The sequence below is a fragment of the Marmota flaviventris genome, chromosome 8 (assembly GCF_047511675.1).
Source record: "Marmota flaviventris isolate mMarFla1 chromosome 8, mMarFla1.hap1, whole genome shotgun sequence".
Classification (NCBI taxonomy): domain Eukaryota; kingdom Metazoa; phylum Chordata; class Mammalia; order Rodentia; family Sciuridae; genus Marmota; species Marmota flaviventris.
In genome coordinates, this window is record NC_092505.1 from 84,554,518 (window position 1) to 84,568,303 (window position 13,786).

Sequence of the window (13,786 nt, forward strand, 5' to 3'; positions counted from 1 at the left end):
AAAGGTTTCATAACTAAGCAGATCATCAATTATATTCCAAAATAGGATAATATCACAAATTGAAATTCATTTATTAAATTGTCTTTTTAACATTTATTTTCTTTATTTAGACTCTTGATCAGAGTAAAGGAAAACAATAAATTCAAATAATTTGTTACTTTTCAGAAGCTAAAGTCACCTGATATTACTGAAACTGCCTTTGGTAAAATTATAATTATGCCCTCTGGAGTGCACTTACCCACTCTACTCCCTTCAAAACCATGGACAATTAAAATTGAGTGTAAATTCCAAAAAAATGTAAGATAATTGCTAGGTTGGAACTGATAAGAAATCAAAACTCTGAAGTACAGATTTTACAGGGATAGCCTTAATCCACAGCATAGCAGAGCCAAATTTCCATTTGAATTCTGAGAAAGGTAAAATAACTGTGAATGGTATTGAAAATATCATCCTGTATTTTATCTGCTTTGTGATCTCCTAGAGATCCAAATACATCTTTCAATGTGTATATTTTAATCTAAGGTTAAATTTGGAGTACAATTATTTACCAAAATTGTAGTTTAAATTCTCTTGGTAGTCCACATTTAATCAGTTTAAACCTTTATATGATATAATTTGTGAGTTACTTCATACCACCAAGACAGAGAAACCTGAATTATATAGACAGGATAGAAAATAAATCAACTTGCTCTTTAAATAATTTTCAATATACAATAAATGGAATAGAAAACAGAATTTGTAGTATTGAGGTAGATACAAATATAGTCAGATTTAAATTTTTGTGATCTGTTTTAACTACTCAAGTCATTCCACAGGGAACGAAACTACTTACACATCCTAAGCTATGAAAAGCTGACTGCTCTTCACTTGCAATGTTGTTTTGTCAGTACTAATGGTTATGTGATCACAGTGTTCCCTCCTATCACAAGCCACTAGCAAAGCACTAACTGCGCCAAAAAAAATAGTTTCTTTTATAGCAGAGCACCATAAAATACCTTACTACTATTTCTTTGATGTTCTGTTTTTTGGTTATACCAAGGTTCATCCCATTTTTCTTCAGCTTGCCATGTATACTTCAAGATAGTACTGATGATGGCTTCAGAGATAAGGATTATTAGATAAATTATTAAAAATGTGTTCATTGATCTGAAGCAAGAAAAAGACAATACAAAACATCCAAGTTACTGTCTTCATTTGCTTAGTAATTAATACTTCTATTAAAGAAGATAATAAAATAATAAGGTATTATTACAGCTATTTTAGAGGACACAGTCTTTACTTTCAAGAAATAACCATTCAAAAGAATCTATTTACTAGCAATAAAAGAACTGATACATATAGATGTTACAGTAAATAACAGCTTTGGCCAATTATTTTTGCTGTAAAGAATTGTTTGAAGAATTTTAAGTATTTTCAGGACCCATCTAATTACAAATGTACTAACAAAAGAACATTTTATGTTTTTTTTAATGCTATATGCATTAAAATTTTACAAAACTTGGCACATCCACTATCTTTATAAACATTCTGTGAAGAAGAGATTAATCCATTGTTTTTCCTGCTGAAGACCAAAGTCCAAATATATTTCTGTACTTTCTCCAAACCATCAAAGTCAGGATCCCTCTTCCCTTCACCAGTCAAATTTAATGTCACCTGTATGATGTTAAGTTTAGAAACATGCATTTTTCATATAATAAAATAAATGGCATCTTATTAAACAATCCAAATATATACAAAATAATAAAACAATGGTATAATGAACCCCCATACATCTAACATGTATTGATGGCAAATGCAGGTCTCAGGCTTTGTAAAAACTCTTAAGGATGGAAAAATGCCTGAATTCTGGATTTTCTCCATAGACCTTCATAATTTACCCTTATCTTAACTATGCAAGTAATTGATATTCCACTATCCTACAACGTAAACTCTATGCTATAGTGAGAATAGGTGGAGAGGAAAGAGAACAAGAAAGTAACTGTTTTTTGTTTGGGTATTATGTATTAGGCACAGTGTTTGACATTCCACCTTTTGTACTGCTCACATTGTTAAAGATAAACATTTGGTTCAAAGGAATAAAACAACTGGTCCAAGACCACATAACTAATATGCAGTGGATCTGAAGTTCAAATTTACATCAGCCTGACTCCAAATTCTGACATCATTAACCCAGTCAGTCATGCCCCACCTTCTGTCTTTGCTCACACTTCCCTCATCGCTCTTCTGCTTGCTTAAAATGTCAAAGATATTAACATTTTACCATTCTCATTTATTCTGTACTTTCCTTCTTTCAAATTACCCATTTAATTTTAATTTTTTTTGTGTGTGTTTTTAGTTTTTTAAATCCTGTCATTTCATTAATTGCTTCTTTTTCTTAGTTTTAGGGACTGAACCAGAGCATGGCACATGCTAGGCAAGTGCTCTACCACTGACTTCCTCATTCTCACCACCCTCCCACCCACTTTAATTTTATTTTGAGAAAGAATCTTTCTAAGTTGCTCAGACTGGCTTGAACTTCAGACCTTCCTACCTGAGCCTCCCAAGTAGCTGGGATTACAGGCATGCGCCACCATGCCTGGCATCAATTGCCTTTTAATTTTTTTTTATTTTAAAATAATTACAGGCACACGGGAAGTTATAAAAACAGTACAGAGTCTCATGTACTCTTAGCCCATGTTGACATCTTATATAGTTGTAGCATAATATCAAAACCAGGAAAACGATGTTGTTACAGTATAGTAAATTAGACTGTAGATTCATTCTCATCATTTATAAAATCTGTACTCATTTTTATGTGTGTGAATGGTTCTATGTAATTTAATGCTATATACAGATTAACCACCATTATCAATATATTGAACTTTGCCACAGAACTCCCTTGTGCTAATACTAACAATATTTGCATCTATCCTCTCCTGTAGCTGTATAATTTTGTCACTTTGAGAATGTTGTAAGATTGAAATCATAAGAGTATATAATCTTTTGAGTGTGACTCTTTTTACCAAGTATAATGCCTTTAAGAGTTATTCAGGTTGTTATTTTCTTGCTAAGTAATGTTCATTGCATAAATGTACTAGATTTTTTGTTCAACTATTTACCCACTAAAGGATACTGAGAAGTGCTCCTAATAAAGTTATGTTTTGCTGTTACAAATAAAGTTGGTATGAACATTCCTGTATGAATTTATGTGTTAACATAAAATTCATTTCTCTGGGATAAATACCCAAGTGTGCAATTACTAGGCTGTATGGTAAATGCATGTCTAGTTTTGTAAGAAACCGAAAAACTATCTTCCAGAGTGTTGTTTCCACAATGATGAGAGATCCAGTTTCTTCACCTATTATCCAGCACTTGGTGTTACCACTATTTTTTATTTTAGCTGTTTTAATAGGTGGGGCGATACCTCACTGTGGTTCTAATTTGCTTTTCCCTAATAGGTAATGATGCAAATATCTTTTTAAAATTTGTTTTGCTTTGTTTTTAATTGGTTCTTCCTAGTTATATGTGATAGTAGAATCAATTCTGATAAGATTATACAAGCACAAAATATATCTTATTCTAATTAGGACCCCCATTCTTGTAAATGGACATGATAGTCTGAACATATTTTTATGTATTTATTTGCTATTTGCAACTCTTCTTTGGTGAAATATATATTCACATCTTTTGCTCATTTGTAACTGAATTTTTGGGTTACTGTTCAGTTTAAGAGTTCTTTATATATCTAGAAATAGGCCTCTGGGAGATTTATGGTTTGCATATATTTTCTTCTAGTATATAACTTGTCTTTCATCATTTTAACAGAACTTTGGAAAGATTTTTAGTTTAGATGAAATCCAACTTATTAATTATTATATCTAATAACTCTGTGCTTAACTCTAAGTCCTGCAGGTGTTCTACATTTTCTTCCATTTAGCATTTGATGATCTTTATTGGTAGTATAAACTAACGCTTTTTTTTTTCCCCCAAATTTTAGAGTCTCAAGCCATTTTTTCCAAATATTTTTTTTTTTACTTTGCCCCTTTCTCTTACTTGGGGATTCACTTATACTAAAGCTAGACAGTCTAATGTTGTCACACCTCCTCTGAAGTGCTGTTCTTTTCTCTCCAATCTTTTTTCTCTCAGTTCTTAAAATTGAATAATTTCCCTAAGTTCAGTAATTGATGTTAACTTTATCCAGTAATGTTTATCTTTTAGTACTTATATTTTTCAGCTCAATAATTTTCATGGATTCTTTTTTAAAGTTTCCATTTCCCTATGTTCATTCATGTTTTCTTTTAGGCCCTTGAACAAAAACAAGAGTTTTCTCATTTGTTCATTCGTATTTTCTTTTCGCTCCTTGCTTCAAAATTCTTATTTGCTAATTGTAAGATTTAGATTATTTTGGAGACAATTTCCATTGAATGCTTTTTCCAATAAAGTATGAGTTACATTCTTTTTTCACTGTAGACTTTTCTTTTTGGTGGTACTGGGTATCAAAGCCAGGACTTTGCACATGCCAGGCAAGTGCTTTATGTCTGCTTATTTTTTTTTTTTTAATGCATACTGGACTTTCTAAATAATAGGCTGCAGAACATATATTATTTCATATTTCTCAGAAGAGTGCTGATTTTTATTTCATTAGGCAGTTAACCTGGTTGGACTTAACCCCCTCCATTCTGTCTCCACAGAATTTCACTACTTCCACAGTGAGAAGTAGTGAAATTCTCTGTTCAGTTCTTTCAGCTTCCTACTACTATTTTGTTTATTTTTTTCCCCAAGCCCACTAGGTATACCTTGCACATATATATATGGTTCTAGTAGTCAGGCAAGGATCTGAAAGAAATTTCTGAGGTTTTCAAGTTCTCTAGCTCTCTCCTTACATATTTGTCCCTAACTTTCCAGCTGTTCTTCCATCACCTTTGAATCATGTCCTCTGGTATTTTAATCCAGTAAAGTTCAGACTTTCTTTTCTTCTTTCCTCTTCCTCTCTTCCCCCTTCTTCTTCTTTTTTTTTTTTTTCTTGCAGTACTAGAGATTGAACCCAGGGTCTTATGTACATTAGGCAAATGCTATACTGAGCTGAATCCACATTCCATGCTTAGACTTTTTGATGTCCTTAGCAGTTCATAAATTGGGAATGCCCTCAGACAAAAGTTGTATTCAAATCTTTTCCCTTGGTGTTGACATCTTTCAAGATTAGCCTCCTTGCTGGTTTCTGCTTACTTCTGGTCAATTTCCAGTATTTTCTAATAGCTTATTATTTTAAAACGTGTTTTTTTCCTTTTAAAAATTATTATCATAGGAAGGTTAGCCTGATCAAGTGATTCTACAGTTTACCCAACACAATATTTATTTTTAAAGTCATACTTTAGTATGACAACATGCAAAATGCTGCCTGTACATAAAAATATAAGACACTGCCCTGCCTCCAAGGACACAATTTTATTGACATATATGTCAATAAAATTGTGTCCTTGGAGGCAGGACAGTGTCTTTTACATATATATATATATATATATATATATATATATATATATATATATATATATATATATAACAAATATAGTTATAATTATATATAAATAAGTGAAAAATTTTCTTACTTTTCTACTGCAGATCGTTTCTGTGACTTGCTCTTGTAATTTAATGCCATCTTAGTTTCCATTCCAGTGTATATAGCAACACCTACCAAACAAAACAAAACAAAACTTCTTTTAAAAATAATCCTCTGGGCTGTTTCACAGGAAATAAATGTGCTCAACAGCATGAAACCATCTTTAAAAAAGGATTGTCTGACAGTTATTGTACTTTTGGCTTTTCTTTAAGTCTTTTAAGTTTTTAAAGTCTTTCCAAGTCCAATTTTGTAGAAACCCTAATCACTCAGCCTGCTGGACAAGGAGGCCATGAGAGTCCTGTGCCAGAGTTATAATGGATTCCTGAAAGAGATATTATTTGTGTTGGAATTGATAGAGGAAAAATGATGAAAAAGACCGAGTTAACAGTGCTAACTAACAAAGACAGAAACAGAAAAGCACTTTGTTAGGTTGAAACAATGTATCGGGGCCATGTGTGAAAGCCCCAATGCCAGAATCTGGAGTCTAGACATCATTCCATAAGCACTGGAGAGATAATATGGATATCCATCATAGTAAATTACGTAAATGCAAAGAAAATGCCATTTAAAAAAATGTGTGCCTACATAAAAGACTCTGAGATGAGTGAGAATGACAGTAATAACAGGACTAATACTGGGAATGAATGACATTTGGCAAAAACAACCTTATAAAAACTTTGCAGTTAGACCTTGGTTTGAATACTAGCCTGCCATTTACTAGTTCCACATCTATGTATAAGTAATCTCTTGGAGTCTCAATTTCCTCATCTTTAAATGGAGGAAAAATACCTCATAGAACTGGGAGGTCCGTATGAAAAATTAACAAAATGTCTAGAATCAAACAGATAATTAGCAAATGTTCATTCTTAATGCTAAATACTAATCTGAGAAATAATACAGGACTAATCATGCACTCTTTATCCTGGAATTTTTATTATTAGAATGACTCCTTAAAGGCAGGGGTCATAACTCAAATGAGAAAGGGCACTGGAACTGTAGAAATGTGTAAAAATAGCCATAGTGAAACAACAGGAAAAAGTGGTGTTGAGGCAAACAACAGAAAATAGACCCACTTAAAGGCATTCAAATACATATTTTAAGAGTGTACAAAACTGGGACCACTGCTTTAAGGTAAACAGGCATGAAGGAGACACTATTAGAAAGATATACTAAAATATACTTACTTGAGCTCTAAAAGCCCTGGAGAGTTACTTTGGTTTCTGCCATCAGAACATTAAAATGGATTTTTTAAAACCATGGTAAAATACATATAACATACAATTTACTATTTTCAGGGGCACTTAGAACATTCACAATTTTATAGAACCAACCATATAAACCAGAGAATATTTTTATCACTCTGAAAGAAAACTCTGCACCCATTAAATAATTAGTTCCCTAGTTCCCTCCTCTCCCCAACCCCTGGGACCCACTTATCTACTTGTGTCTATGACTTTATCCATTCTGGGTATTTCAATAAATGGAATCATACCATTATGTGACCTTTTATGTCTCACGTCTTTCACTTAACACAATATTCAAGGCTCATCCATGTTGTAGCATGCATTACTTCATTCCTTTTTATGGTTAAGTAGTATTCTATTATACGGATATACCATATTTTACTTATGCATTCATTAGTTGATGAACATTTGGCTGTTCCCAATCTTTGGTTATTGTGAAGAGTGCTGCTATGAAGATTCTTGTGGAAGTTTTTGAACACCCATTTTCTGTTCTCTTGGGTATATACCTAGTGTGAGACTGTTGAGTCATATGGTAATACTATGTTTAACTTCCTGAAGAACTGCCAAACTGTTTTACTAGAAGCTGTGACATTTTACACTACCATCTGCAATGAAATAGGGTTCTTCTTTCTCCATATCCTTGCCAATGCTTATTTTCTATTAAAAAAAAAAAAATATATATATATATATAATATAAGATTTATCAGAGAGCCTAATACTGAGAGATAAGATATAATACAGGTAGCAGGAAAAGAAAATCAGAAGCAAGGGTCTGGTGGTTTTGCGCACAAAACTAGTGGCCACACGCACCCTGGATTGTGATTGCAGTTCAGGAGAGGGCAGCTTCAAGTGCGGTGTAAATTGAAAAACCAACCCACGCTGGCGACAGTGAAGAGCTGGAGCGAGGTTGAGGGAATTGAGAAGCTAGTAGACTGGGCACACGCGGTCTCCACTGGAACGACTTCCCCTTTCCAAAAAACGGCTAATCCTCTGGCCATTCAAGTTCTCCAAAAGTAAAAGAATTGGGTTCAAGAGCAATAAGAATAAACCTTGGAGAGCGGCTGGGGCGGTGCTGGCTGCGGAGGCCGCGGCGGAGCGAGGCGCGGGAGCCCGAGGCTGAGACTCACCGGAGGAAGCGGCGCGAGCGCCCCGCCATCATCCCGAGTTATAGTTTTGCTGCTGGACTCTTCCCTCCCTTCCCCCACCCCATCAGGATGATACAAGACTTGAAAGAAGACGATGCATACAGGACCACTAGGCAATGCTGAGCTGACGTGGATCTGGGGCAAACAGTCTGGGCCCCTCAGAACACACACACCGAGCCCGGATTGGCTGCATTCAAGCTCCGGTTTACCTGCTTCTTGTGACTCAGCACTAACGATCCCGCTGAAATAACTGGTCGGCCCCTCTGAACTTACAGAGGTAAAAGCCAACCAAGCCTTCATAGACAGTGGCCACAGGATTGAAATGGGGATTGGGAGAGACAGTCAGGACCAACCCATTGCATTGGTCACCCGGCAAAGGGAACGATCGGTCACCATTTGCATGGGATACCACCTTGGCAGAGAACTGACGTCACGGGCGGAGGAGATAACTTCATTGAAACCAGCACGACAGGTGTGTAATCCCCTAGCCATCTCTCTCCACACAGCGGGGAAACCTTAAGGGCCCCTCCCAGCTCTCCTGTGAGCGCGATAGCCAGACCCAGGGAATCAGGAGTGGCGTGGGACTCGCGGCGTGGAACTCCCGGCTACCGCTCCCACCAGTGCTGACAACTGAGGTCTCTTGCACCAGCTACCGGGGGCGTGACTACCGGAGGGCAAGCAAATTCGCTGGGGGTTCTCAGCCCCAAGCCCTACAAACTTAGGGTCTGAGGGAGGCAAACAGGGAGAGTGTGCCCAGGCGTTCATGAAAACAGGGCTCCCAGGAGCAGCAGACCTGGCATGTAGCCAGTATTGTGGTGAGCATCACAGGTGAGCGGGGCCTGGCTTGAGGAAACACAAGAAAAGGCCCTAGACACTCAGGATTGGAGACCCGCCCAGTCTGGGAGGAAGAGCTGCTGCTCAGTGATTGGTTCCCACCTATTGAGAGGAGAAGCTTGGCCCAGTGGGCACAGCTCCACCTACTGGAAGAGAAGTTAATCGAACTCTATGACTGCATTTCTTCTTCTTATTATTATTTTTTCTTTTTCTTTCATTTTCATTTTTTTTGTTGTTGTTCTGTAACTTTTTCTTTTTAATGTTTTTAATTTTTTAAAATTTTATTATTATTATTTTTTAAATTTAAATTTCTTTTTTTATTATCATTATTATTTAAAAAAAATTTTTTTTCTTTCTTTCTTTATTTTCTATTTTTTTTGTTTCTTTTGTCTTTTCATTTCTTTTCAATTTTCTTATTCCCCCTTCCTTGAATTCTACCTGCCTACTCTCATTCTCTTTAGTGACTTCTTCCCTTCCCTTCTAATATCTTTCCTCCCAAGCATCAAATAAATTTATAAGAGTAAACAGTAAATCAGCAGTCAAACAGAACAAGAAGTAACATGAGCAGCATAAAAAAGCAAGGAAGAAAAGGAGTACAAACAATGAAGGACAGCCTAAATATTCAGGAGGACCTAGAGTCAGCAGAAAAATGGTCATATAAAGAACTCAAGGAATACCTTAGACAGATGGAATGGAACCTTAAAGAGGATACGAGACAGCAAATCCAAACAGTGAAAGAACACATTGAAAATGAATTACATAAACAGATAAAAGAAGAAGTTAAGCATCTTTATCAGGAGATAGAGATTATAAAAAAAACTCAAACAATAATTCTAGAAATGAAGGAAACGATAAACCAAATTAAAAACTCAATTGAGAGTATCACTAACAGAGTGGAGCAAGTAGAAGCCAGAACGTCAGATAATGAAGACAAAATATATCATCTTGAAAAGAGCCCAGCCAACTCAGAAAGGCTGGTAAAAAATAAGGAGAAAAACATCCAAGAGATATGGGATAACATAAAAAATCCAAACCTACGAGTCATCGGGATAGAGGAAGGTACAGAGACAAAAACCAAGGGAATGAGTAACCTGCTGAATGAAATAATTACAGAAAACTTTCCAGAAATAAAAAAGGAAACAGATATACAAATTGTAGATGCATACAGGACACCGAGCACACAAAATCACAGTAGACCAACACCAAGACACATTGTTATGAAGATATCCAATATACAGAACAAAGAGAAAATATTAAAAGCTACAAGAGAAAGGAGGCAGATTACATTCAGGGGTAAAGCAATAAGGTTAACAACGGATTTTTCATCACAGACGCTGAAAGCAAGAAGATCCTGGAACAACGTATTTCAAACACTGAAAGACAATGGATGCCAACCAAGAATTCTGTATCCAGCAAAATTAAGCTTCAGGTACGACAACGAAATAAAAATCTTTCATGATAAACAAAAGCTAAAAGAATTTGCAGCCAGAAGACCAGCATTGCAAAGCATCTTCAGCAAAACACTACACGAGGAAGAAATGAAAAACAATAACCAAAACCATCAGTGGGAAGTGCCTCTGTAAAGACAGAGGGCGGGGGGAAAGCTAATCATGGAGAAACTAAGTTAAAAAAAAAAAAGAAGATAAATAATCAGACATGGCTGGAAGTACAAACCATATATCAATAGTAACTCTAAACGTTAATGGCTTAAACTCTCCCATAAAGCGACATAGGCTGGTAACATGGATTAAAAAAACAAATCCAACAATATGCTGCCTCCAGGAGACACATCTGATTGGAAAAGACATACACAGGCTGAAGGTGAAAGGTTGGGAAAAAATATACCACGCACACGGTCCTCGTAAGCAAGCAGGGGTGGCCATCCTCATATCGAATAAAATCGACTTCAAGACTAAGTTAATCAAAAGGGATAAGGAAGGACATTATATACTGTTAAAAGGAACCATTCACCAGCAAGACATAACAATTATCAATATTTATGCACCAAATAATGGTGCTGCGGCGTTCATAAAACAAATTCTCCTCAAGTTCAAGAATCAAATAGACCACAACACAATAATTATGGGTGACTTCAACACGCCTCTCTCACCATTGGACAGATCCTCCAAACAAAAGTTGAATAAAGAAACTATAGAACTCAATATCACAATCAATAACCTAGACTTAACTGACATATATAGAATATATCAACCATCATCACGTGGATATACTTTTTTCTCAGCAGCACATGGATCCTTCTCTAAAATAGAACATATATTATGCCATAGGGCAACCCTCAGTAAATATAAAGGGGTGGAGATAATACCATGCATTTTATCTGATCATAATGGAATGAAACTGGAAATCAATGATAAAAGAAGGAAGGAAAAATCCTACATCACATGGAAAATGAACAATATGTTACTGAATGATCAATGGGGTACAGAAGACATAAAGGAGGAAATCAAAAAATTCTTAGAGATAAATGAAAATACAGACACAACATATCGGAATCTATGGGACACAATGAAAGCAGTTTTAAGAGGGAAATTCATCGCCTGGAAGTCATTCCTCAAAAAAAGGAAAAACCAACAAATAAATGAGCTCACATTTCATCTCAAAGCCCTAGAAAAGGAAGAGCAAAACAACAGCAAATGTAGCAGAAGGCAAGAAATAATTAAAATCAGAGCGGAAATCAACAAAATTGAAACAAAAGAAACTATTGAAAAAATTAACAAAACTAAAAGTTGGTTCTTCGAAAAAATAAATAAGATCGACAGACCCTTAGCCATGCTAACGAAGAGAAGAAGAGAGAGAACTCAAATTACTAACATACGGGATGAAAAGGCAATATCACAACAGATGCTACAGAAATACAGAAGACAATTAGAAATTATTTTGAAAACCTATATTCCAATAAAATAGAAGACAGTGAAGACATCGATAAATTTCTTAAGTCATATGATTTGCCCAGACTGAGTCAGGAGGATACTCACAACTTAAACAGACCAATATCAATGGATGAAATAGAAGAAGCAATCAAAAGACTACCAACCAAGAAAAGCCCAGGACCGGATGGGTATACAGAGAAGTTTTACAAAACCTTTAAAGAAGAATTAATACCAATACTTTTCAAGTTATTTCAGGAAATAGAAAAAGAGGGAGCTCTGCCAAATTCATTCTATGAGGCCAACATCACCCTGATTCCGAAACCAGAGAAAGACACCTCAAAGAAAGAAAACTACAGACCAATATCTCTGATGAACCTAGATGCAAAAATCCTCAATAAAATTCTGGCGAATCGGATACAAAGGCACATCAAAAAATTGTGCACCATGATCAAGTAGGATTCATCCCTGGGATGCAAGGATGGTTCAATATACGGAAATCAATAAATGTTATTCACCACATCAATAGACTTAAAGATAAGAACCATATGATCACCTCGATAGACGCAGAAAAAGCATTCGACAAAGTACAGCATCCCTTTATGTTCAAAACATTAGAAAAACTAGGGATAACAGGAACTTACCTCGAATTGGAAAAGCTATCTATGCTAAGCCTCAGGCTAGCATCATTCTGAATGGAGAAAAACTGAAGGCATTCCCTCTAAAATCTGGAACAAGACAGGGATGCCCTCTATCACCACTTCTATTCAATATAGTTCTTGAAACACTGGCCAGAGCAATTAGACAGATGAAAGAAATTAAAGGCATAAAAATAGGAAAAGAAGAACTTAAATTATCACTATTTGCAGACAACATGATTCTATACCTAGAAGACCCAAAAGGGTCTACAAAAAAAACTACTAGAACTAATAAATGAATTCAGCAAAGTGGCAGGATATAAAATCAACACGCATAAATCAAAGGCATTTCTGTATATCAGCGAAAAAACTTCTGAAACGGAAATGAGGACAACCACTCCATTCAAAATATCCTCAAAAAAATAAAATACTTGGGAATCAACCTAACAAAAGAGGTGAAAGATTTATACAATGAAAACTACAGAACCCTAAAAAGAGAAGTAGAAGAAGATCTTAGAAGATGGAAAAATATACCCTGTTCATGGATAGGCAGAACTAACATCATCAAAATGGCGATATTACCAAAAGTTCTCTATAGGTTTAATGCAATGCCAATCAAAATCCCAACGGCATTTCTTGTAGAAATAGATAAAGCAATCATGAAATTCATATGGAAAAATAAAAGACCCAGAATAGCAAAAGCAGTTCTAAGCAGGAAGTGTGAATCAGGTGGTATAGCGATACCAGATTTCAAACTATATTACAGAGCAATAGTAACAAAAACAGCATGGTACTGGTACCAAAACAGGCTGGTGGACCAATGGTACAGAATAGAGGACACAGAGACTAATCCACAAAGCTACAACTATCTTATATTTGATAAAGGAGCTAAAAGCATGCAATGGAGGAAGGATAGCATCTTCAACAAATGGTGTCCGGAAAACTGGAAATCCATATGCAACAAAATGAAACTGAATCCCTTTCTCGCGCCATGCACAAAAGTTAATTCAAAATGGATCAAGGAGCTTGATATCAAATCAGAGACACGCCATCTGATAGAAGAAAAAGTTGGCTACGATCTACATACTGTGGGGTCGGGCTCCAAATTCCTCAATAGGACACCCATAGCACAAAAGTTAATAACTAGAATCAACAAATGGGACTTACTCAAACTAAAAAGTTTTTTCTCAGCAAAAGAAACAATAAGAGAGGTAAATAGGGAGCCTACATCCTGGAAACAAATCTTTACTCCTCACACTTCAGATAGAGCCCTAATATCCAGAGTATACAAAGAACTCAAAAAATTAGACAATAAAATAACAAACAACCCAATCAACAAATGGGCCAAGGACCTGAACAGACACTTCTCAGAAGAGGACATACAATCAATCAACAAGTACATGAAAAAATGCTCACCATCTCTAGCAGTCAGAGAAATGCA

The 13,786-nt window shown here is 35.6% G+C and overlaps 1 protein-coding gene across 4 annotated transcripts in view; it reads right to left on the reverse strand.

Annotated features, from left to right (window-relative positions):
- Nucleotides 1-13,786, reverse strand: part of Atp11b (ATPase phospholipid transporting 11B (putative)) — a 113,235-nt gene that overhangs the window by 63,691 nt on the left and 35,758 nt on the right. For all 4 annotated transcript variants that reach the window (XM_071615440.1, XM_071615441.1, XM_071615443.1 and 1 more), the window contains 2 exons: nucleotides 5,586-5,667; nucleotides 996-1,146 (listed from right to left, as the gene is read on the reverse strand). In XM_071615440.1, coding sequence (XP_071471541.1) covers nucleotides 996-1,146; nucleotides 5,586-5,667 — 233 coding nt within the window. The remainder of the gene's footprint in view (nucleotides 1-995; nucleotides 1,147-5,585; nucleotides 5,668-13,786) is intronic.